Raw genomic sequence first — 24,738 nt, 5'->3', positions numbered from 1 at the left:
ATCTGCCTCCTTCAGGCAGGCCAAAGATCCAACAAAGATAGGATTAGTAGGAATTGCCAAAGATCCAACAAAGATAGGATTAGCCCTCTACACAATAGCAGCAGAAACTCACCACATGTGACCTGGGAAGCACATGTGACCATCGGCTAGCTAAGACCCCCCCACCCCCTGGGAGTCCAATCAGGATACTCTTTCGGGGCCCCAAGAAATGCAGAGCCAGAGAGAGCATAAAAACCCGAGGATTTACTGTATCTGCCCCCCTTTTCTGTTCAGGAACTCAAGCCATGTGATCCTGTCCACCATTAAACCATCTTTCCAAGCAGTCTCCATGTTTCCAGTGTCTGTTTTCCCCACTTGGAGCAGAACCCAGAAGGATGTTTCTTCCAACACAAGGAATACACAAACCTAAATTAGGAGGCCAGAATTGGGTACTAAGCTGACGTCTCTGAGGGTATAAAAGGACGCCATACCTTCCCCAAGGTGTGGCTATTTCCTCGCATGCATTGTATCTGTATGTTCTGGATATAGTTCCACCCAGTATTTTGTTTTTGGCCGTAAATAAAATCTGTTTTTTTTTGCAAGCCTCGTCTTGAGTCTCTCTCTTTGGCATTCTGGTGACTCAAGTGTATTTTGGGACCTTACAGTATAAAAAAGAACACAGCTTGGGGGGTGGGGGGGGGCGAAAGCCCTACTAAGCAGGTATATACAAAAGTATGAAGGCTATTGCTTAAAGCATTGTAAGCCACCCTGAGTCTCCGGAGAAGGGCGGCATATAAATTGAACCAATAAATAAAATAAATAAATAAATGTCTGCAAGAAAACAACAAAACTCACAGAGCACTAAGGACTCTACAGTTCTCCTCCTCCTCTTCCTCCCTCCCTTCTAGCACTGATGGTGTTACTTAGTTGGATAAAGAAATGTCTGCAAGAAAACAACCAAGCTCAGAGAGCACCAAGGACCCTAGAGTTTTGATGGCGCTATCAAGGCTCCCATCCTGACTTTACAAAGTCACCTATAAAAGACCGCATTAATTCAAATAAGCATCAGAAAATGTTCAACTCATAATGGTGCTGGGTTTCCCAAGATTGTTTGAATGGGACAGTGTACTACAGAGCCATGAAAGATGGCAAGTGGATAGAATATCCTGTGGAAAAGCAGCAAATCCAGGGTTTAAATTCTGCTCTATACTCAGGAGGCCTGGGTTCAAATCCAGGGTCCTCTCTGCAACTGGTTCTTCCTGATCTTTGGCTAAGACCAAGCAAGGGTGAGTTCCAAGTTATTAGCTACAAATCAGTGTTTGCTACCTGCCAGCATCCCCATGGATGGAAACTAATCATGGAGAGAAGTAACCTGGAATTAAGGAGAAGCGTCCTAAAAGTGACAACGATTAACCAGTGGAACAGCTTGCCACCAGAAGTTGTGGGTGCTCCATCACTGGAGGCTCCACTCAGGTTGCTTAGATGGTTACTGATGGGTGAATTTCAACCTGAATCTCTCCACTCCTTAATCCAATGCCTTTTATTGGATCTTTTGTGTGTTGACAACATTTTCAAGCCAACCTGTACATCTTTCCAGAAAGTTTTAAACCCTGACGCAGAGAAATTCTTCCTAGCTGAAATCTGCCGCCCGTCTGCATGTTCATAATTTAGATGAAAGAAATCGCCGTCCAGCTTATGCTTAATATAAAGATTTCAATTGCTGGGGGGGGGGGGAAGGGGGGCACCGAGAGATGCAATACATAGCTTTTCTTCAGAGCAAGATTCACGATCTCGGGATGATTAAAAAAAAAAAAATTCACTCCGCACCCACCACTATTAATTCAATTTTCACTTAATTTGTTTTAAGAGAGCACGGAGGGTTGACAACTCACCGAAGGTTAAAAATATGGACTTCGGAAGGTCTGCAGAGGAAATAGCAGCGTTTTCTCGAGCTGCTTTGCAAGGCAGGAGGGAGAGTCCTTTGGCCCAAGGACTTCCTGGTTGCTCTCTCACAGCAGTGATTATAATAGGATAGTACAGTACAGTATACTAAATAATATCATTTAGTACAATAAAATATAGTATAGTATAATTTAGCATAGTACAGTATGATACGATACAATACAATATAATAAAATATAATATGTTATGGAAGACATTGTTATTGTGGTCGTGAGGACTAGAAATCACCAAATTTGCAGATGATATGAAGCTGGCAGGAATAGCTAACACCCTAGAACAGTGGTCCCCAACCTTTTTATCGCCGCGGCCCGCTGAGCGCGCGCAGGGGTGGGGCCACGGCCCAGGAGCTTTTGCGCAGGCCCATTGCGCACGGCCCAGGAGCCTTTGCGCTGCAGCGTTCCTGTCCCCCGGCCGCTGCGTGGCCCAGTGCCAGGTACTCCACGGCCCAGCACCGGTCCGCGGACCGGGGGTTGGGGACCACTGCCCTAGAAGATAGGCTCAAGATCCAGATGGATCTTGACAGACTTGAACCCTGGGCCCTATCTAACAAAATGAAATTCAAAGTAAAGTCCTACACTTAGGTAAGAAAAACCAAAAGCACACACATAAACTGGGGGAAACCAGGCTTAATAGCTGTGACTGGGAGAGGGATCTTGGAGTCTTAGTGGACAACCAGCTAAATATAAGTAAGTCGTGTGCAGCGGCAGCCAAAAAAGCCAATGCAATCCTAAATTGCATTAACAAAGGGATACAATCAAGATTAAGGGAGGTACTAATACCCCTCTATAAAGCCTTACTAAGACCACATCTAAAATACTGCATCCAGTTTTGGTCACCACACTAGAAAAAAGATGTTGAGACTCTAGAAAGAGTGCAGAGAAGAGCAACCAGGATGATGAGGGGACTGGAGGCTAAAACATACGATGAATGATTGCAGGAACTGGGCATGGGTGGTCTAGTGAAGAGAAGGACCAGGGGAGGCAGGATAGCCGTCTTCCAAAATTTGAGGGGCTGCCCCAGAGAGGAGGAAGGGGGTCAACCTATTCTCCAATCCACCTGAAGGCCAGACAAGGAACAATGGATGGAAACTGACCAAGGAGAGATTCAACCTGGAAATGAGGAGGAATTTTCTGACAGTGAGAACAATCAACCCATGGAACAGAAGTTGCCTTCGGAAGTTGTGGGAGCTTCATCACTGGAGGCTTTCAAGAAGAGACTGGACTGCCGTCTTTCAGAAATGGGGTAGGGTCTCCTGCTTGGGCGGGGGGTTGGACTAGATGACCTACAAGGTCCCTTAAAACTCTGTTAATCTGATGTGATGTGATCTAATTGAGGAAGGCAAATTCAAAAATAAAATCCGAAACGCGGGAGGTGACGCGCGTTGGAGGCTTTGGAGAAAAGCTGTGAGCATCCTTTGCGGCGTACACACCGGAAGAAACACAGGCCAAAAAGTTCTTCCCCGAGATTAGCACGTTTGCCCCCAAATCTGCAGCGGAAGATGTCAAAACGCATTTATTTTGGGGACCCCGTGACGGCCAGACGTGAGCCGCGCACTGTGGGGTGCTTCAAATTAATGGTGAGCCGAGCGATCGCACCCATCAGCGTCACTGAGAAAGATTGGCAGAGCTTCAATCGAGACTGACGGAGTTCGGCGCTTGCCAGAATGACAGGGTGAGCCCCGGGGGCTAAAATGTTGTGATTATTCATAATGGCATTACAGGCTGGGGCCTTTGATTAAATTCGGCAACTCAAAGACGGCGGGCTCGGCCCCAAAAGAGCAACTCACTAGCAATCCAGGTTTTTGACTCACGACACTCTGACGCTAAGTGAACATTCGCCAAGCAACCAGAGCTTCCACAACGGCTATGCGGGAGTCCTTAGGGCTCTCTGAGCTTGGTGGTTTTCTTGTGGACGTTTCGTGACCCAACGAGGTAACATCATCAATGCTAGAAGGGAGTGGGGTTTGTGGAGAGGAGGAGGAGGAGGAGGAGGACTGTAGTTCTTTGGTGTTCTCTGAGCTTGGTGTTTTCTTGCATACGTTTCATTACCCAACTAGGTAAAATCATGAGTGCTAGAAGGGAGGAGGAGGAGGAGGAGGAGGAGGACGATGATGATGACGACGACTCTGGGTCCATAATGCTCTCTGAGCTAGTTTGTTTTGTTGCAGACGTTTCCTGACCCACCTAGGTAACATCATCAGTGCTAGAAGTGGTATTAGTGGAATGCAGGAGAAGGAAGAGGGAGGAGGAAGGAGGAGGAGGAGAATTGTGGGGTCCTTGGTGCTCTCTGAGCTTGCTGGCTTTCTTGCAGATGTTTCATGACCCAACTAGGGAACATCATCAGTGATAGTAGGGAGGCTGATCGGTTGGTTAGTCAAACAGACAAAAAGATGATCGATAATAGGAAGGGGGGGAGGGAGGGGGGAGGGAAGAAAGGGAGGGAAGGTGGGAGAGAAGGTGGAAGGAAGGAGGGAGGGAGGAAAGAAGGAAGGAAGGAACAAAGGGAGGGAAGGAGAGAAGGTGGGAGGAAGGAGGGAGGGAGGAGGGAAGAAAGGGAGGAAGAGAAGGTTGGAGGAAGGAGGGAGGGAGGAAGGAAGAGAGGGTGGGAGAGAAGATGGGAAGAAGGAAGGAAGGAAGGAAGGAAGGAAGGAAGGAAGGAAGGAAGGAAGGAAGGAAGGAAGGAAGGAAGAGAGGGTGGAGGAAGGAGGGAAGCGAGGGAGAGAAGGTGGGAGGAAGGAGGGAGGGAGGAAGAGAGGGTGGGAGAGAAGATGGGAGGAAGGAAGGAAGGAAGGAAGGAAGGAAGGAAGGAAGGAAAGAAGGAAGGAAGGAAGGAAGGAAGGAAGGAAGGAAGGAAGGAAGGAAGGAAGGAAGATGCGAGAGGGAAGGAGGGAGGGGATTGGCTTAAGCAGGGGGTTGGACGGAAGACCACCAAGGTCCCTTCAAACTCTGTTATTCTGTTACTAAAATTCTGTTAAAGTCAACAAGGATGTTAGATTCATTTAACAACTAAGTTACATACTTCACAGCTGCAGTGATTCACTTAACAACTGTGGCAAGAAAGGGCATAAAGTGGGACAAAATTCACTGAACACCTGTCTAGCTTAGCAGTAGGAATTTGGGCCTCAATGGTGCTCATCCCTCGAGACCTGCTTGCAATCCCCAAAACATTTATTTATCTACGTATCCGGATCTATACCTGGGAAAAAAAGCAGTGGTAGAAAGGAGACACCACTGAGATTGAACCTAGCTTCTGGGGGAGAGGGGGGGAATAAAATTAAGGGCAACGCTTCCAAGAAAGATCCAAAATCCGGGCTTTTAAGAGAGACGTTGGTAGAGAAATCACGCCGAAACAAAAGGACGGAAGTTTAATTGCCTTGTTTATCCTCAGATTCTCAAGAGAGATGCATGCCAAGAAAGGCGCATGAAAAAAAAAAAAAAGAGACTAGAGACAGGTGGCGATTCGAAACCTGTATCCGTTAATTGCATTTAAGATTTTTTTTTTCTAATTCACCAGCATTCATAGGAAAGACGAGGAGCCTTTGAGGGCAAAAAAAAAAACCCTCCAAGGAAATTGGAAACTTGAAACAAACTGAGAAAACTCACGACGGCTGCGGAGACCCTACATTGCTTCTCTCTGGGGCCGCTAGCACCCAAAGGTGCTTTTTTTGAAAGGCAACTGGATTTTGTTTTTTCTTGAAGACATTTTGCTTTTCATCCGAGAAGCTTCATCCGTTCTGATGAAAGGTACCAAATGGTTTTGTTGCAGAGAATGGAAGGATTTCTATTCCTTTGCAGTCCTCTGTTCGTTAGCGCTCTTTCTGAGAGTCGTTGAGGCCACTTGGAGGTTTCTCTGTAGTCCTCAGGCTCACCTGAACAACACAGTCCTTTTGTCAGCGTTTCAACGCTGGCATAGAGAGCAGGGGAGAGCGAGAGATAAACTCTGAAACTTTTGCCTGCCAAATCCCTTTGAAGTGGGGTTGTCGTGGAAATGAGGGGAGGGGGCACATTCCTGGGAAATGACGAGAAAAGGAGTCTGAAGAATGACTTGGAAGACAGCCAATGAGAAGCAGAGATTTGGGAATCGGAAAGGGAGGGATTGGGGGGCAAAAGGTCAGTCTTGTCCGCCTGGAGTCATGATCCGGTGGCTGTGCTCAATTAAAGATTTCCTTAAAGATTGGCAGTTTGGAAATTCATTTAATTTTGAGATAGCATCGCAGTCTGACACCTTTCAGCAGGTTCCAAGAAGGTTCCACACCCATTTGCACTATAGAGATGACCCCAGTGGGCACAGATGAAGCTCCAAGTGGCCTCAACGACTCTCAGAGGGAATACTAATGACCAGAGGATTGCAAGGAATATAAATCTCACAATCTAACAATTAACCACAGCCTAATCAAGGAACTACCAAGACCACTCCTCAACAACACTGACTGGCCAAGCCACTAACATATGAACAAAGAGGAAAACCCCACTCCCTTCTAGCACTGATGATGTTACCTAGCTGGGTCGGGAGACGTCTGCAGAAAACCCAGCCGAGCGCACCAAGGACCCTGCAATTACACAATCTGCTGCCGGCACACACAACACAATTTGAACAATGGCGCAGTTGTTGGGATCAACCAACTAGATCTTAGGAAGTTTTAATTGAGTCATTCCTGAAAAAAAAAAGGAAATTCCAGCCCGCTGGGTTGCTCTTTCGAAACAAAAACCAGATCTCTCCCCACAATCCTCAAGATCACAACTTCCCTGGGGCCGAAGCTGCTGCAGCCGATGGAAATATAATGTTTCCCACTTCCAAAGGACCTGCTCTGAAAACTTTTCACACATGCAATATTTAAAACCCGCACCAGCGCCTCCGAGCAGGCATTTAGACTGCCAAAGCGGTTGATGTTTACACAGGTCAGGAGGGCAGTAAATTACGCGCAAAGAAAAAAAGGAAACCAGGTTTATTGTGGCCAGCTGTGCTTTTGAACAGGCTATCCTGCAAAGCTTTTCTTTTTTTTTTAAAGGATGCATTATAGGCCAGCTCCGGGAGTTTTTTTCCAGCTTATTTGCCTCCGCCAGCATTCGCTTGTATAAAGAGAGAACACGTTCGCCTGAAATTTTATTCTCAGCAAGGGATATATATCTAGCCAGCGGATTCTTTTTTTCTTTAAACGTTCAGAGTCTGTGAGTATCTGTGTGTTTTGCTAAGCAGCGTATCTATTCGCTGTCTGGTCCGTTGCACCACTTTGCAGAGGGCAGTTTTACCCTCAACACTGGTTATGGGCCCAGTGCCAGAGTGTGTGTACCAGTTACAGCAATAAGAGAGTTGCGACACACATTATTGCTCCAGACGTTCCGTTACGTATTAAATATCCTGGTGAGGATGGCACAAGGTCAAGCTCCCAACTTATCGCTGGTTACCCGGCTGGATGGCACCACCTACAAATCCTGGTCCACCAAGCGCAGTCTCCTGTTGCGCAAAGAAGGGCTATGGGATGTAGTGCAGAATCCACCAGATGTGACCTCCTGGAATGCTGACGATCCTGAGGATGCCAGGAAGATAGCCGAGTTCCAGAGGAAGAATGAGAGTGCGTTGTGTATTATTGGCGTTGTTTCTTCTATTTATAAAGTATGGATTAGATAGATAAGATAGATAGATAGATAGATAGATAGATAGATAGATAGATAGATAGATAGATAGATGATGGATGGATGGATGGATAGATAGATGATAGATAGATAGATAAATGATAGATAGATGGATGGATGGATGGATGGATGGATGGATAGATAGATGATAGATGATAGATAGATGATAAGATGGATAGATAGATGAATAGATGATCAATATAGATAGATGGATAAATGAATAGATAGATAGATAATCAATATAGATGATAGATATAGATATAAAATCTACACTTTATATGTATAATAATAATAATAATAATAATAATAATAATAATAATAATCACCATCATCATCATCATCATCATCCTCCGACGATACCTTAACAGTTCCTAGGTCCTTGGTTAGGACTCGAGCTGCTGAGCTATTAACCAGCCTCAAAGGCTGTCAATCTCACTAAAGATTAACCAATAAATAATAATAATAATAATAATAATAATAATAATAATAATAATAATAATAATAATAATAATAATAATAAATAATAATAATACTTGAAAAGTATTGAAGGCAAAGCTGACCAGAAACTAACTTGGAACTGGTTAAGATCAGGAGTACTGAAAAAAGAAACAGAAAGCTTTATTTTGGCAGCTCAAGAACAAGCCCTAGCCACAAACTGCATGAAGGCAAAAATTCAACATGTTACCACCACCAGCAAATGTCGCCTCTGCAATGAGAAAGATGAGACAGTCGACCACCTGATCAGTGGGTGCAGCAAAATTTCACAAACTGACTACCTACAACGCCATGACCGTGTTGCTAAAATCATTCACTGGAAATTGTGCCAGAAGTTTGGATTTGAGTACAGCAAAAACCACTGGGAACATCAGGTTGAGAAAGTTTTAGAGAATGAGAAACTCAAGATCTTGTGGGACTTTAGGATTCAGACTGACAGGCACTTGGTCCACAACACACCTGACATAACAATAGTTGAAAAGAAAAAGGTATGGTTCATTGACATTGCAATACCTGGTGATGCACGGATTGAAGATAAGCAGCAAGAAAAAATCACAAAGTACCGGGACTTGCAACTTGAAGTTGAGCGACTGTGGAAAAAGAAATCGTGTGTTGTCCCGATTGTAATTGGAGCCCTCGGAGCAATACCCAAAGGGCTACCCCGCTATTTAGAAATTCTAAATTTGCCGGACTTGAACATTTTGATTCTACAAAAAACCACCTTACTAGGAACAGCTTACATCCTCCGACGATACCTTAACAGTTCCTAGGTCCTTGGTTAGGACTCGAGCTGCTGAGCTATTAACCAGCCTCAAAGGCTGTGAATCTCACTAAAGATTAACCAATAAATAATAATAATAATAATAATAATAATAATAATAATAATAATAATAATAATAATAATAGTAATAATAATAATAATAATAATACTTTTATTTATATACCGCCCTCCTCCCGAAGGACTCGGGGCGGTGTACAGCCAAAAATAAAACATAAATATACAATATCATAATTAAAATTAATTAAAATCATTAAATAGTTTTGGCCGAATTTTAAAAACCCAAAGTTAAAACCCAATTTAAAATCATTCAATTAGACAGCCCCGCCTGTCGGAACAGTAGGGTCTTGAGGGCACAGCGAAAGACCTGGAGGTCAGAAATGTTACGAATATCCGGGGGCAATTCATTCCAGAGGGCAGGGGCTCCGACAGAGAAGGCTCTCCTCCTGGGTGTCACCAGCCGGCATAACTTGGCCGACGGTACCCTGAGGAGTCCCTCTCTGTGGGAGCGAACTGGTCGATGGGAGACTGTTAGTGGCAGAAGGCGGTCCCGTAAATATCCTGGTCCTATGCCATGGAGCGCTTTAAAGGTGGTAACCAACACCTTGAATTGCACTCGGAAGACCACTGGGAGCCAGTGCAGCTCGCGCAGGAGAGGTGTTATGTGGGCGTAACGAGGTGCGCCCATAACCACCCGCGCGGCCGCATTCTGGACCAGCTGGAGCCTCCGAGTGCTCTTCAAGGGGAGCAATGAAACAAGCAATGAAAGTATACGATGCCATCAAGAGAGTAAAAGAATTGAAATGGAAACAGGCTGGTCACCTAGCACGAAGAACTGAGGGCAGGTGGACCAAGGCAGTCATAGAATGGATCCCACTTGATCAAAGCCTTCACAAAAAAGACCTCAAAAAAGATGGAGCGACCACATCAGCAAGTACAGCGAGCCCAATTGGCAAAAGAAAGCCCAGGAGCGTATGGGTTGGAAACATGTGGATTGATTCTATCCCTCTGTTGATGCAGCCTAGGACTGTGTTGGCTTTTTTGGCAGCTGCAGCATACGGATGGCTCCTTTTTTGTGACACTGTAAATCCGAACGGTCACTAAATGAATGGTTGTATGTCGAGGACTATCTGTAGGGAAACACTCCTTGCAGCTCAGCTAGAATGAGGCGGGAGATGTCAGTTCCCTCTTCTTCCATGGTGTCCCCCACAATAAAATAATCCACATCCTCATTCTGTCGGATCCTGGGACGAAGCTCGGAGAGAAACGGCTGGGCCATAAATTCACGGTGTATAATTTATAAAGCTGCTATCGCAAATGATAAATGCGCCACTTACCACTTTGAAAAGCTACCTTCAAAAGGAAGCTGCCTGCCCAGGGCGTTCATCACCCATCGTCCTGTGCTGTTTCGTGCCAGCAACGGAGACACGAAATGGGACTTGGGCTGAGACTGTTTAGGACCACAGGTTCTTCACCCAAGAGATGTCTAGTAAGGGGTTCTTCTTACGCCTCAATTTTAGATGGAGGTACACATTCACAGGTACATACTCCTACATGCATGCCTACTCCCTCGATCAGGGTTTTGGCTGTGTTAAAACTCTTGCCTCTTAAGTTCCCGTTGTATCTGTTAGGATATGGTTTGAGCCTAACAAGTTGTCCAGGCAATATATGTGTACTGTAACTTTAATCTGTAAATGTATTGTGTGACTTTAAGGCTTTATTGCTGAATCATTATAATGCTGAGTCATGCTGTAATTAGGTAATCACTGGTTGTGAGAGTATTTAAGCAAGGTATTGTAATGTGTTCAGTTGCTGCTATGATATGCTGCCATTGTGTATGAAGCTGATGTGATATGCTACCATTGTGTGTGGAGTTGCTATGATAAGCTACCATTGTGAGGAGTTGCTATCTGCTATCATCGTTTGATGGATCTGCTACCATCGTGGTTTGTGAACCCAGAGTGAGTTTGTTATTCTAATCAACTACTGTCTGTTTGGTAAGAAGATATCTGTAACTACTGGACTGATTTAACTGGCAAAGACTTGGAATTTGTTTAAAGACTATGAGACTGTTTTTTCTACTATAAAGTAAGCTTTTGATAAACCAGTTTGCATATCTCTTATTCATTGCTCTCAGCAACGTTTCCTTGTGCATTTACTCTGCTGGTTGGTAACACAACACCAATATCCTTAACATTATCACTTTTGCCACTTAGGAAACTTCTACAGGCTGAAATCTGCATAAGTTATATTCCTCATTATCGTTTTGGGTGATGGGGTAAGTCCTAAAGGTGCTTGCTTTTTCAAGACACAACTGGACTTTCTGGATTTTCCTTGAAAACGTTTCGCTTCACATCCAAGAAGCTTCTTCAGCTCAGAGCGAAAAGGAAGGCCTTCAAAGGAAAACCGAGAAAGTCCACTTGCCTCTTGAAAAAGCACTTTTGGGAGAACCATGACTTGGATGACGGAGAATCTCCATAGACGTGGCATGGTGACATAAATTGACCTGTTCGACAATGAGCTTCCAAAGAACATCCTTGGAGCCTTCATAAGAATTCCCTTATCTATTGATTTCTATCCTGCTTTATTGTTTGTATAAACCACTCAAGGCGGTGAACATGTCTAATCTTTCTCCTAAGGCAGGACTAGAGTTCACCGTGTCCTGGTGATTGGCCTAAAGTCACCCAGACAGTTTTCATGCCTCAGGCAGGACTAGAACTCACCATCTTCTGATGAGTGGCCCAAAGTCACCCAGTTGGCTTTTATGCCTAGGGCAGGACTAGAACTCACCACCTCTCGCCTTTGCCTTACCTGCAAGATTGTTGCATTTTGGGTCCCCAAGTTCGGTACAGGAAAACTGTCCAGTTACTGTATTTTTCAGACTATAAGACGCACTTTCCCCCCCCAAAAAAAGTTGGGTGGAAATGTTCGTGCGTCTTATAGACCAAATACGGCCCTATTTTTGGCCTCCCGAAACACCTCCTGTTTTTGCCAAAAAGGGCCCATTTTTTGTAAAAACAGGACACACAGAGGGTTTGGGAGGCCTACAGAGGCTCCTGGGGGTTTGGGAGGCCAATAACGGGCCCGTTTTTCACAAAAACAGGATCCGCAGAGGCTTTGGGAGGCCTGCAGAGTGCTTCTGGGGGCCGGGGAAGGCAAAAACCGGATGAGTGGAGGCCAAAAACTATTTTTTCTCGTTTTCCTCTTCGAAATCTAGGTGTGTCTTATATTCCAGTGTGTTTTATAGTCTATAGCAGTGCTGGCTGGGGGATTCTGGGAGTTGAAGTCCACCCATCTTCAAGCTTCCAAGGTTGAGAAACACTGCCCTAATAAAATCATGAGCCGTCATGTCCGATGAATGAATGTCAAATTAATTAAGTCTGGACTGACCACAAAAATCTGTGGAGGCCCTTCAGACCCCGCGAAAGCTACCGCCCAAACAACTCCGCTGGGCTCAATACTTCAACTGGTTTGACTTTGTGCTAAAGCACATCCCCGGAGGTGGGGAGGAACCTTCTAGCTGAGTCCTTTTCACGCATGCTCCAGTACAAATGCGAACGGGAGGAGGTAGTAGACACCATCGTCCCCCCTACCCAAACAGACGCCCATTTAACCACCAGACGACAACGCCGCAACCGGCAAGACCAACCCGTAAGCAATCTAATCACGAAACTCAAAACCGAACTGCTAGCAGACCCCTGGTTCTGAGACAACCGACACAGCTTGACAAAAAGAGAGGACCTAGAGTGGAAGGGGATGAAACTCTATGTCCAAGAATCCCTACGCGCCCTCGTCCTCCGTAGGGGCCACGACGTCAAACCGGCAGGCCACTCCGGGTTCCTAAAGACTTTACCCTTGGCATGGAGGCAATTCAGGGAGATGAAATCATGTCCATCCAAACCAGTGGTGAAATCCAATTTTTTTTTATTACCGGTTCTGTGGGCATGGCTTGGTGGGTATGGTGTGGCTTGGTGGGCGTGGCAGGGGAAGGATACCCCTAAATCTCCATTCCCTCCCCACTCCTTGGGGGAGGATATTGCAAAATTTCCATTCCCACTCCACTCCAGGGGAAGGATACTGCAAAATCCCCATTCCCACCCCACTCCTGGGGGAAGGATACTGCAAAATCCCCATTCCCTCCTCACTCCTGGGGGAAGGATACTGAAAAATCCCCATTCCCTCCCCACTCCAGGGGAAAGATACTGCAAAATCCCCATTCCTACCCCACTCCTGGGGGAAGGATACTGCAAAATCCCCATTCCCTCCCCACTCCTGGGGGAAGGATACTGCAAAATCCCCATTCCTACCCCACTCCTGGGGGAAGGATACTGCAAAATCCCTATTCCCTCCCCACTCCTGGGGGGAGGATATTGCAAAATCTCCATTCCCACCCCACTCCAGGGGAAGGATACTTCAAAACCCCCATTACCTCCCCACTCCAGGGGAAGGATACTGCAAAATCCCCATTCCCTCCCCACTCCAGGGGAAGGATACTGCAAAATCTCCATTCCCTCCCTCACTCCTGTGGGAAGAATATTGCAAAATCTCCGTTCTCACCTCACTCCTGAGGGAAGGATACTGGAAAATCCCTATTTTCTCCCAACTCCTGGGGGGAGGATATTGCAAAATCTCCATGCCCACCCCACTCCTGGGAGAAGAATACTGCAAAATCCCCATTCCCTCCCCTCTCCTGGGGGGAGGATATTGCAATATCTCCATTCCCTTCCCACTCTGGGGGCAGCTAGAGGTGGTATTTGCTGGTTCTCCGAACTGCTCAAAATTTCCACTACCGCTTGTCCAGAACCTGTCAGAACCAGCTGGATTTCAGCCCTGGTCCAAACTAAGTGAATTTTTCCACCCACTGGAGACGATAACCTAACTTTATAATTAGATCCACAGAGATTACCTGGAATGGAGGTGATTTTTCTAAACATCTGTAGTCTTCTGAAAACAAGGAAGATCACAGCACAGCAGCTAAGAAACAAGTCTCCAATTGTCCTTGATGGAAGCCCCTTAAACTATATTTTCACATTTTTAACATTATAAGAGCAGAAAATGAGTGGCTCGGCCCACCGCAATCGGAAGGGTTATTTCCACATCTGTCTTGAGTCAAGTTCGGTGAGCGTTTTAATATTCACTTTTACAATTAATACTGCTTTTTCTTTTATGGCTGGCTAGAAAGTAAACCAATTTCAGTCCGGCTTCTCTCGGTATTGAATTTATTATAAAAAGTTATGTCCTGAAAAACTCCAGTAATGAAACCGGAGGCATCATGAGATATTAACCTAGAGTTAATGCTGAGAAAGCCGGTTTGAATAATTCAATTCGTGTCACCTTAAGTATCTTTTCAAATGGAATTAACTTTATCTCGGACGCACATACAAAAAAAGAAAAAAGAAAAAGAGAGAGAAAAAAAAGACTCACGTTCCAGTTACTGATTATTGACTCCATGAGAGCTCTGTCTTAAATCATTTTGGCACCATTCCTACCCCCCCCTCCCCAAAGCTCGGGAACTCATGTCAAGAGAAAAGTTGAAATGGAGGCAATAGACTGTGATTCTAAGGCCGTTTTCGTCTCAGCTCATCCGTGGTGTCTCAGAGAACCATCAAGCAGAGATGAAACAGGAATTTAAAAAAGAATAGAATAACAGAGTTGGGAGGGACCTTGAAGGTCTTCTAGTCCAACCCCCTGCTTAGGCAGGAAACCCTACACCACTTCAGACAAATGGTTATCCAACATCTTCTTAAAATCTTCCAGTGTTGGAGCATTCACAACTTCTGGAGGCAAATTGTTCCACTTATTAATTGTTCTAAATGTCAGGAAATTTCTCCTTAGTTCTAAGTTGCTTCTCTCCTTGATTAGTTTCCACCCATTGCTTCCTGTCCTGCCCTCAGGTGCTTTGGAGAATAGCTTGACTCCCTCTTCTTTGGGGCAGCCCTTGAGATATTGGAAGACTGCTATCACCCCGTTCCTTCTTTTCATCAAACTAGACATAGCCAGTTCCTGCAACCGTTCTTTATATGTTTTAGCCTCTAGTCCCTTAATCCTCTTTGTTGCTCTTCTCTGCACTCTTTCCAGAGTCTCCACATCTTTTTTACATCTTGGCCACCAAAACTGGATGCAGGATTCCAAGTGTGGCCTTACCAAGGCATTATAAAGTGGTATTAACACTTCACGCGATCTTGATTCTATCCCTCTGCTTAGGCAGCCCAGAACTGTGTTGGCTTTTTTGGCAGCTGCTGCACACGGCTGGCTCCTATCTAAATGGTTGTCCACTAGGACTCCAAGATCCCTCTCACAGTTACTACTATTGAACAAGGTACCACCTATTCTGTACCTGTGCAATTGTTGGTCTCCTAAGCCTTGGGAGGTTCAGAGAAATCTTATTAAAATATCTATATGGGGTTCTTGCCCAGGTTTGCTTTAAGGTACCAACTGACCCCCTTAAAGTGTTACAGAAAGGAATCTTTGTTGGAGCTGATGCTCCGTGCTCCCCATCACCTTTTAAGCAGCATACAGCTCCACCCCAGTGCAATCACTCAATTATCCAATTAACCCGTATCCTCCCTCTCCCTCCGCAATCCATCATAAGTCACTTCAGTTGTTCAGCAGCTGCCCCGTCTTTCCTTAAAGTGAGCGATGGTGAGAAACTGCTTCAGTGCATGACCCTGACACAGGGGTGAAATGCTCCCAGTTCGGACCGGATCGTCCGATCTGGTAGCGATGGAGGCGGGTAGTTCGGAGAACCAGTAGCAAAAATCCCTGCCCACCCCCACCCCATGCCCAGCTGAGCCGCACAATCATCAGAGGCTTTTTTTTTTAATTTTTAAAAGCATTTTTTCTACAACCTCTTCGACCGAAAAAATGCTTTTAAAAGTAAAAAAAAGCCTCTGATGATCGCACGGCTCAGCCGAGATTGTCAAATGCTTTTAAAAGCCTCTGACGATCCAAGATGAGTTGCCTGATCGGCAGAGGCTTTTTTTCTTTTAAAAGCCTCTAATGATCCCAGCTGAATTGCCTGATCGGCAGAGGCTTTTTTTCTTTTAAAAGCCTCTGACGATCCCAGCTGAGTTGCCTGATCGGTAGAGGCTTTTTTTCTTTTAAAAGCCTCTGATGATCCCAGCTGAATTGCCTGATCGGCAGAGGCTTTTTTTCTTTTAAAAGCCTCTGACGATCCCAGCTGAGTTGCCTGATCATCAGAGGCTTTTAAAAGAAAAAAAGCCTCTGCCGATCAGACAACTCAGCTGGGATCATCAGAGCCTTTTGAAAGCATTTTTTTACAACCTCTTCACGGAAGAGGTTGTAGAAAAAATGGTTTTAAAAGTTAAAAAAAAATGGCCACGCCCACCCAGTCACATTACCCCCACCACCAAGCCACGCCCACAGAACCGGTAGTAACGAATTTTAGATTTCACCACTGCCCTGATGTCATCGGCTGGGAAGTCGAAGTGAGAGGCATGGCTCGGGGCTGACGACCCAGTTGAGCGGGCACAGAGGAAGGGTCGTCGGCGCAAGTGTGCAGCAGCGGAATGGCGATCCCCACACGAATGGCGGCCCCAAGGACCCTCGCAAGGCTGGGGCTCACAGACTCTCAGAAAGAGAACTAACGACCGGATGACTGCAAGGAATACAAATCCTTCCATCTTCCACCGTTCAGTCAGTCAGAACTGAACAAGCTTCTTGGATGAGAAGCAAAACGTCTTCAAGGAAAAAAACCAAGGTCCAGTTGCCTTTTGAAAAAGCAACTTTGGGGCCCCTGAATGGATTTTTCCACCTGGGATTTCCCCTTCATGATTCTTGCAAGAAAGCCCATCCATGTTCCTCCGTGTTATTCCACTCCCTTGCCTTTCTGTCATGAGGACTCTGCTTCATCCACCGTGTAATAACTTTTTTGAAGTCACCAGGGGGATTGTGTTCTCCGAGCTTGGCTGTTTTCTTTCAGATGTTTCATGATCAGTGTTGGAAGGGAGTAAGGTTTCCTCAAGAAGTAAAACAACACCCCAATCAAGAAAATATATTTTATTTATTGGTTCGATTTATATGCCGCCCTTCTCCGGAGACTCAGTGCGGCTTACAATGCGTTAAGCAATAGCCTTCATACTTTTCTATATACCTGCTTAGTAGGGCTTTCGCCCCCCATCCCCAAGACTTTTTTATACAAAGTCAGTTTATTGCCCCCACAAACCGGGTCCTCATTTTACCTACCTCGAAAGGATGGAAGGCTGAATCAACCTTGAGCCTGGTGAGATTTGAACTCGCAGTAATTGCAGGCAGCTGGCAGCTAAGTGCTACTTAACAGCACTTTAGTCCGCTGCACCACCAAGCTTATAGTGAGTCACACAAGCAAAATTAATACTAAACAATAGCCTAACTAAGGAGCCACCAAGAATATTCCCATCAACACTGACAAGTCACTTGTATAGATGCAGACGGCAAACCCTACTCCCTTCCAGCACTGATGATGTTACCTAGTTGGGTCATGAAACCTCTGCAAGAAAACAACCAAGCTCGGAGAACATCAAGGACTCCACGCCGATCCTCCTCTTCCACTGCACAAACCTGTGAGTTCTAGTCCTGCCTTTGGTATGAAAGCTGCCTGTGTGACTTTGGTCCCATCACCAGGAGATGGTGAGTTCTAGTTCTACCTGAGCCATGAAAGCCAGCTGGTTGATTTTGGTCCAATCACCAGGAGATGGTGAGTTCTAGTTCTGCCTGAGCCATGAAAGCCAGCTGGTTGATTTTGGTCCAATCACCAGGAGATGGTGAGTTCTAGTTCTGCCTGAGCCATGAAAGCCAGCTGGTTGATTTTGGACCAATCACCAGGAGATGGTGAGTTCTAGTTCTGCCTGAGCCATGAAAGCCAGCTGGTTGATTTTGGACCAATCACCAGGAGATGGTGAGTTCTAGTTCTGCCTGAGCCATGAAAGCCAACTGGGTGACTTTGGACCAATAACCAGGAGATGGTGAGTCCTAGTTCTGCCTGAGCCATGAAAGCCAACTGGGGGCCTTGGACCAATCACCAGGAGAGGGTGAGTTCTAGTTCTGCCTGAGCCATGAAAGCCAGCTGGATGACTTTCAATCACCAGGTGACTGTGATTCTAGTCCCACTTTCAGAGTGAAACCCAGCTGGGTGACTTCCAATTACCAGGTGACTATGAGTTCTAGTCCCACTTTAGGCGTGAAAGCCAGCTGGGTGACTTGAAGCCAGTCTGTCTCTCTCAGCCCAACCCACCTCACAGGGTTGTCCTCACAGGGAAAACACAAGGACATTGTCGGAATATGTTTGCCACCGCGAGTCGTTTGTGAAAATAAGAAAGTGCGGGATACAAAGGCAGGCGTTTGAGAAACGAATGGACAGAAGCGACCGGAGAGTTGGCGGAAGAGAGGCTCACCTGATGCTCCTTCTGCTTAGCGGCCTCCAGCTCGGAAAGGGAATGGGTGAGTTTTTCCTGCTGCTCGGAAAGATATTTCTGATAGAGGCTGAGCAGTTCTTGGCACTCGCGGTATTGGTGCTGCAGGGGTGAGATAACGAGTTAAGGAAAAAAAAAAGAACATTTCTGGTGGAGAAAAGGCAGGGAAGGCAATGCAGGAGACCCCCTGCTGCTAATTCAGCGCAAATCTGATTATTTATTTTTTTTGACATCTGAAGAAGAGACGGGGAAATGCAACATGAAAGGCGGACCGCAGGGAAGGGAGAAAACTCCTGACTCAGAAGAAGCAAAAGTTTGACCAACACAAGGCCAGCATTCGCGGGTTCAGGTCCAGATATAGACAGCAAACCCCACTCCCTTCTAACACTGAGGATGTTACCTAGTTGGGTCATGAAACGTCTGCAAGCAAACAACCAAATTCCAGAGAGCACCAAGGACTAAACAGTCTCCTCCTCCTCCTCCTCCTCTCTCCCCCCTCCTCCTCTCCACAAACTCCACTTCCTTCTAGCACTGATGATGTTACCTAGTTGGGTCATAAAACATTGTTCTGCCCCAGCTCTGGATTTCTGAGGATATTGACACACCCCAACGGTCCTTATCAAATTTATTAAGTAGCAAGAATAAACAAGACTGGCAAAGCTTGGCAACCAGCCCAGAAAACAAGATACGATAAACCAAAATACTCTGATGATAATTACAAGTTGTTTCCAGCAAGAAACTTACTAATAGCATGTGACTTAAATAGGCTAAGGGAGTAGCCAATTATCCTCAAGCCTTACTCTCGAGGAGACCTCCTCCTCCTGAGTAACCACTCCTGCCTTTTGGCAGCCCTGCGTGCCCGAGCATTGAGGAGAGGCTCCTCCACTTCGCTCTCTCCACTTGAAGGAGCCTCTGGAGGTTCTGAAGGCCCTGGCTGAGTCTCTGCCTCTGGCACCACATCCTCTTCAGCCTCCTCGCTGTCCAACGCGAGCGCCAGCTGCACAGGCTGCTGGCGCAGCACCACACCAGCCTCCTCTTCGTCGGGATCAGCCACGATCCGCGCAGGCCACTGGCGGGCCACAACGAACATCTGCAAGAAAACCACCAAGCTCAGAGAGCACCAGGGACCGCACAGTTCAACCCTGAGCTACAAACATTCCCTTCTATTGGTCAAAATGGTTTTCCAACTGGAAAACCCTGCAGATGAGGAAGGGTAAAATACTTGTTTATAAATTTGCTGACCAGGCAAGTCATTCGTATATAAACAGAGAGCAAACCCCGCTTCCTTCTCGCACTGAAGATGTTACCTAGTTGGGTCGTGAAATGTCTGCAAGAAAACAACCCAGCTCGGAGATCATCAAGGAACCCACAATCCTCCTACTACTATTACTATTCCACAAACCTAGTCTGTGAGTTCTAGTCCTGCCTTTGGTATGAAAGCTGGCTGGGTGACTTTGGGCCGAACACCAGGAGATGGTGAGTTCTAGTTCTAGTAACATGAAAAGCAGACCATAGGGCAGTGATGGCGAACCTTTTCGGCAACGAGTGCCCAAACTGGAACGCATGTGCACGTGCGTGCGCCGGAGCACCGGAAACCCGAAGACCAGCTGACCGACGCGCGCATGCCTGTTTTTTGGGCATTTTTCAGGTCGTTTTTGGGCCCCAAAACAGCCTGAAAAATGGCCTGAAAACAGCCTGAAAAATGGTCTGAAAACGGCCCAAAATACAGCCTGAAAAATGGCCTGAATATGGCCCAAAAAACAGCCTGAAAAACGACCTGAAAACAGCCTGAAAAATGGCCTGAAAACACCCTGAATATGGCCCAAAAAAACGGCCTGAAAACGGCCCGAAAAACGGCCTGAAAACAGTCTGAATATGACCCCAAAAACGGCCTGAAAACAGTCTGAATATGACCCAAAAAACGGCCTGAAAATGGCCCAAAAAACGGCCTGAAAACAGCCTGAATATGACCCAAAAAACAGCCTGAAAACGGCCCAAAAACGGCCTGAAAACAGCCTGAATATGGCCCAAAAAACAGCCTAAAATTGGCTCAAAAAACGGCCTGAAAACGGCCCGAAAAATGGCCTGAAAATGGCCTGAAAAACAGCCTGGTTTTTGGCCACTCAGGCACCCACGAAGACCAGCTGGCAGAAACCCGAAGAGCAGCTGGCGACAGCACACGTGCCCACAGAAAGGGCTCTGTGTGCCACTTCTGGCACGTGTGCCATAGGTTCGCCATCACGGCCATAGGGAATGGAGAAAACACTTGACTCAGAGGAAGCAAAGGTTTGACCAACATATAGCCAGCATTCGTAGTTCGGGCCGAGATATACACAGGTAGTTCTCAACTTACAAACAAAATCTTTAAAAAGTTACATTGATGTAGTTACTTACTAAGCACGTCTAAATTATGTTAAAAGAAGCAAAATATCTTTAAAATCACCAAGGCACGTCACAACCTCTGAACACGCCGCATGTTTGGAAACAGAAAGTTGAAAAATTTGACATGCTCTGTTACAAGAGTTTCGTTTAGTGACCGAAGTTACAACGGCACTGAAAAAAGGGACTTACAGCCATTTTTCAGAGTTACAAACATTGTAGCATCCCTGTGGTCAAAATTTAGACGCTTGGCAACCAATTCATATTTATGACCGTTGCAGTGTCCTGGGGTCCCGCGATCACCTTCTGGCAAGCCCAGTCAATGTGGAAGCCTGATTCACTTAACAACATTGTGACCAATTGAGCGATGGCAGCGATTCACTTAACAACGGTGGCAAGAAACGTCGCACAGCAGGGCAAAATGCATTTAACAACTGTGTCATTTAGCAACAGAAATGTTGCGGTCAGTAAGTCAAGGACTACCTGTATTTTGTATTCATGTAGTCCTCGACTTACAATCAGTGACTTAGAGACTTTTCAAAGTCACAACAGACCCTGAAAAATAGAGTAAAGTATAGTATAGTATAGGGTAGGGTAGGGTAAGGTAGGGTAGCGTAGCACAGCGCAGCGCAGCATAGCATAGCATTGGATAAATAGAATAGAATAGGATAGGATAGGATAGGATGGGATGGGATGGGATGGGAGAATGGAATGGAATGGAATGGAATGGAACGGAACGGAACGGAACGGAACAGAACAGAACAGAATATTGGTATGAAGAAAGAATAGAATAAATAAAGAATACAATAGAATAAAGAAAATATAAAATAGATAATAGGCAGCAGAGTAGAATAGAATAGAATAGAATAGAATAGGAATAGAAAATTGGAATGAAGAAAGAATAGAATAAAGAGAATAGAGAATAGAATAGAATAAATAATATAGAGAACAGAGTAGAGTAGAATAGAATAGAGAAAAAAAGAAAATTAGAATGAAGAATACAATAGAATAAACAGAATAGAATAGGATAGAATAAAGAATATAGAGAATGTAGAGTAGAGTAGAGTAGAGTAGAATATTAAGCACTTCTGCAGGCAAGTTGTTCCACTGATTCATTGTCCTCCCTATCAGGAAATTTCTCCTTAGTTCTAAGTTGCTTCTCCCCTTGATTAGTTTCCACCCATTGCTTCTTGTCCTGCTCTCAGGGGCTTTGGAGAATAGCTTGACTCCCTCTTCTTTGGGGCAGCCCCTCAAATAATGGAAGACTGCTATCATGTCTCCCCTAGTCCTTCTTTTCATTAAACTAGACTTACCCAGTTTCTGCAACTGTTCTTCATATATTTTAGCCTCCAGCCCCCTAATCCTCTTTGTTGCTCTTCTACTAATATAAAATGATGTAATTTTTCTGTGGGATGTTTTTCAGCTGTAGGTGGGCTCTCCCCCTCCCCTCAGCATTTCGCCTCCCCCATTGCTGTTTCTAACCTTCCCTGGGTCTCAGCGCAGGGGGATAAAGGTTGGTCACAGAGACTTGACAAATTAGTCACACACACAAAAAAAAAAGGGGGAAAAAAAGCTTGTCATATATTCTTATTTAATCATCCTAATTGCTCAAAGCAAACTCTGCTAACTCGCGGGGTGAAGAAGGGAAATTAACTTAGGGTCAAAATTATTAGAGCTTCCAATAAAGCAACCCGTATTTTTCCTGTGTATGGGAAAAAGTCAGCTACAATGTTCGCTTTTTAATCTCAAATGCAGCACCAAAAATGGATGGATGGATGGATGGACGGATGGATGGATGGGTAGGTGAGTAGGTAGGTAGGTAGGTAGGTAGGTAAGTAGGTAGGTATGGATGGGTGGGTGGGTGGGTGGGTGGATTCCTTCCCTTTTCTCCCTTCCTTTTCTCTCTCTCCCCTCCCTTCCCTCTCTCTCCTTCCTTCCTTTTCTCCCTCTCTCCTCCCTTCCCTTCTCTCCTTCCTTCCTTTTCTCCCTTTCTCCTCCCTTCCCTTCTCTCTCTTCTTCCTCCCTACCCTTCCCTTCCCTTCCTCTCTCTTTCCTTCCCTTCTCTCTCCTCCCTTCCCTTCCCTTCTCTCCTTCCTTCCTTTTCTCCCTCTCTCCTCTTCCTGCCTTCCCTTCTCTCTTTCTTTCCTTCCTCTCTCTCCTCCCTTCCCTTCTCTCTCCTCTTCCTTCCTTTTCTCCCTCTCTCCTCCCTTCCCTTCTCGCTCTTCCTTCCTTTTCTCCCTCTTTCTCCTCCCTTCCCTTCTCTCTCTTCTTCCTCCCTACCCTTCCCTTCCCTTCCTCTCTTTCCTTCCCTTCCCTTCTCTCTCCTCCCTTCCCTTCCCTTCTCTCCTTCCTTCCTTTTCTTCCTTCCTCTCTCTCCTCCCTTCCCTTCTCTCTCCTCTTCCTTCCTTTTCTCCCTCTCTCCTCCCTTCCCTTCTCTCTCTTCCTTCCTTCTTTTCTTCCCTCTCTCTCCTCCCACGGAGATACCGCCATAGTTGTAAAGTGTGCAAAATGATCCTAAGTCGCTCATTTCGGTGCCATTGTAACTTTGCACACTCACTAAACCAACTGTTGTTAAGTCAAGGGCCACATCTATCTTTCAAACGGTCACTAAACAGGTGGTTGCAAATCGAGAGCTACCTCTATCGCCCAGCAACTCAAAAATCTCCAGCACCCAAGGCAAAATTTCCCTTTGTTTACTAGAATTTCCAACAAGGGGATAAACCCCTTCAGCAGAAAGCAGGATGTTAATTCAGCTAAAGAAGGAAAGATGCAACGAGACGGAAACAAACAAGGGTGGGGGGGGAGTAGACAGACCCACATGCAAATAAAGGTGATTTATGTATCGGGGGCCGGGCCGGTCATCCATTTCCTTGACGCCCCTTCCCACATGGGAGGCTGTTGGCGAGCTCCCTGCGGCTCCCCAAACGCAGGCTCAGCCAGGCTGGCCTTCCGGAGAAGACAGCTTTTGGACAGTGATTTAGAGAAAGAGCCCACGGTGGCCTTTGCAAGGATATTAGCACATTTCCCGAAGGAGATGAGCAGGCTCCTCACCAGGCCATTCTTTCTGTAGCATTAGAATTAGAATAATAGAGTTGGGAGGAACATTGGAGGTCTTCTAGTCCAACCCCCTGCTTACACCACTTCGGACAAATGGTTATCCAACATCTTCTTAAAAACTTCCAGTGTTGGAGCATTCACAACTTCTGGAGGCAAGTCGTTCCACTGATGAATTGTTCTCACTGTCAGGAAATTTCTCCCTAGTTCTAGGTTGCTTTTCTCCTTGATTAGTTTCCACACATTGATTCTTGTCCTGCCTTCAGGTGCTTTGGAGAATAGCTTGACTCCCTCTTCTTTGGGGCAGCCCCTGAGATATATTGGAAGACTTCTATCATGTCTCCCCTGGTCCTTCTTTTCATCAAACTAGACATACCCAGTTCCTGAAACCGTTCTTCATATGTTTTAGCCTCCAGTCCCTTAATCATCTTTGTTGTCCTTCTCTGCCCTCTTTCGAGAGTCTCCACATCCTTTTTACATTGTGGCAACCAAAACTGAATGCAGGATTCCAAGTGTGGCCTTACCAAGACCTTATAAAGTGGTATTAACACTTCACGTGAGCTCCCTCTGTTTATGCAGCCTAGAACTGTGTTGGCTTTTTTTGGCTGCTGCAACACACGGTTGGCTCATATTTAAGTGATTGTCCACCAGGACTCCAAGATCTGGGGAACGGTGGCACAGTGGTTAGAGTGCAGTACTACAGGCTACTTCTGCTGACTGCCAGCTGCATGCAATTTGGCAGTTCAAATCTCACAAGGCTCAAGGCTGACTCAGCCTTCCGTCCTTCCAAGGTGGGTAAAATGAGGACCCAAATTGTTGGGGGCAGGAGGCTGACCCTGTAAACCACTCAGGAGTGTAAAGCAGTATATAAGTCTAAGTGCTATTGCTATTGCTATCTGTCTTACTACTATTGAGCCAGGTACCACTATGCTGTACCTAACTTGTCTCGCTCATTGAACCTGGGGAGGCACAGAGGTGGCACCCCCAAATCTGCATTTTGTTCTCTGCCTGGGACCCCTAATGAGGCAGGAAGGCCAAGCTAATACCA

General features: G+C 45.9%; 1 protein-coding gene across 4 annotated transcripts in view; it reads right to left on the bottom strand.

Moving 5' to 3' along the window:
• The window catches only part of KIAA1328 (KIAA1328 ortholog), a 248,065-nt gene that overhangs the window by 136,328 nt on the left and 86,999 nt on the right, over positions 1-24,738 (bottom strand). For all 4 annotated transcript variants that reach the window (XM_087885498.1, XM_087885494.1, XM_087885496.1 and 1 more), the window contains exon 6: positions 18,240-18,367. In XM_087885498.1, coding sequence (XP_087741624.1) covers positions 18,240-18,367 — 128 coding nt within the window. The remainder of the gene's footprint in view (positions 1-18,239; positions 18,368-24,738) is intronic.

This window comes from Pantherophis guttatus, chromosome 2 (assembly GCF_059756535.1).
Source record: "Pantherophis guttatus breed Tessera chromosome 2, ASM5975653v1, whole genome shotgun sequence".
Lineage (NCBI taxonomy): Eukaryota > Metazoa > Chordata > Lepidosauria > Squamata > Colubridae > Pantherophis > Pantherophis guttatus.
Note: the sequence above shows the minus strand (reverse complement) of the source record. Positions and strands in the feature narration are given on the sequence as shown.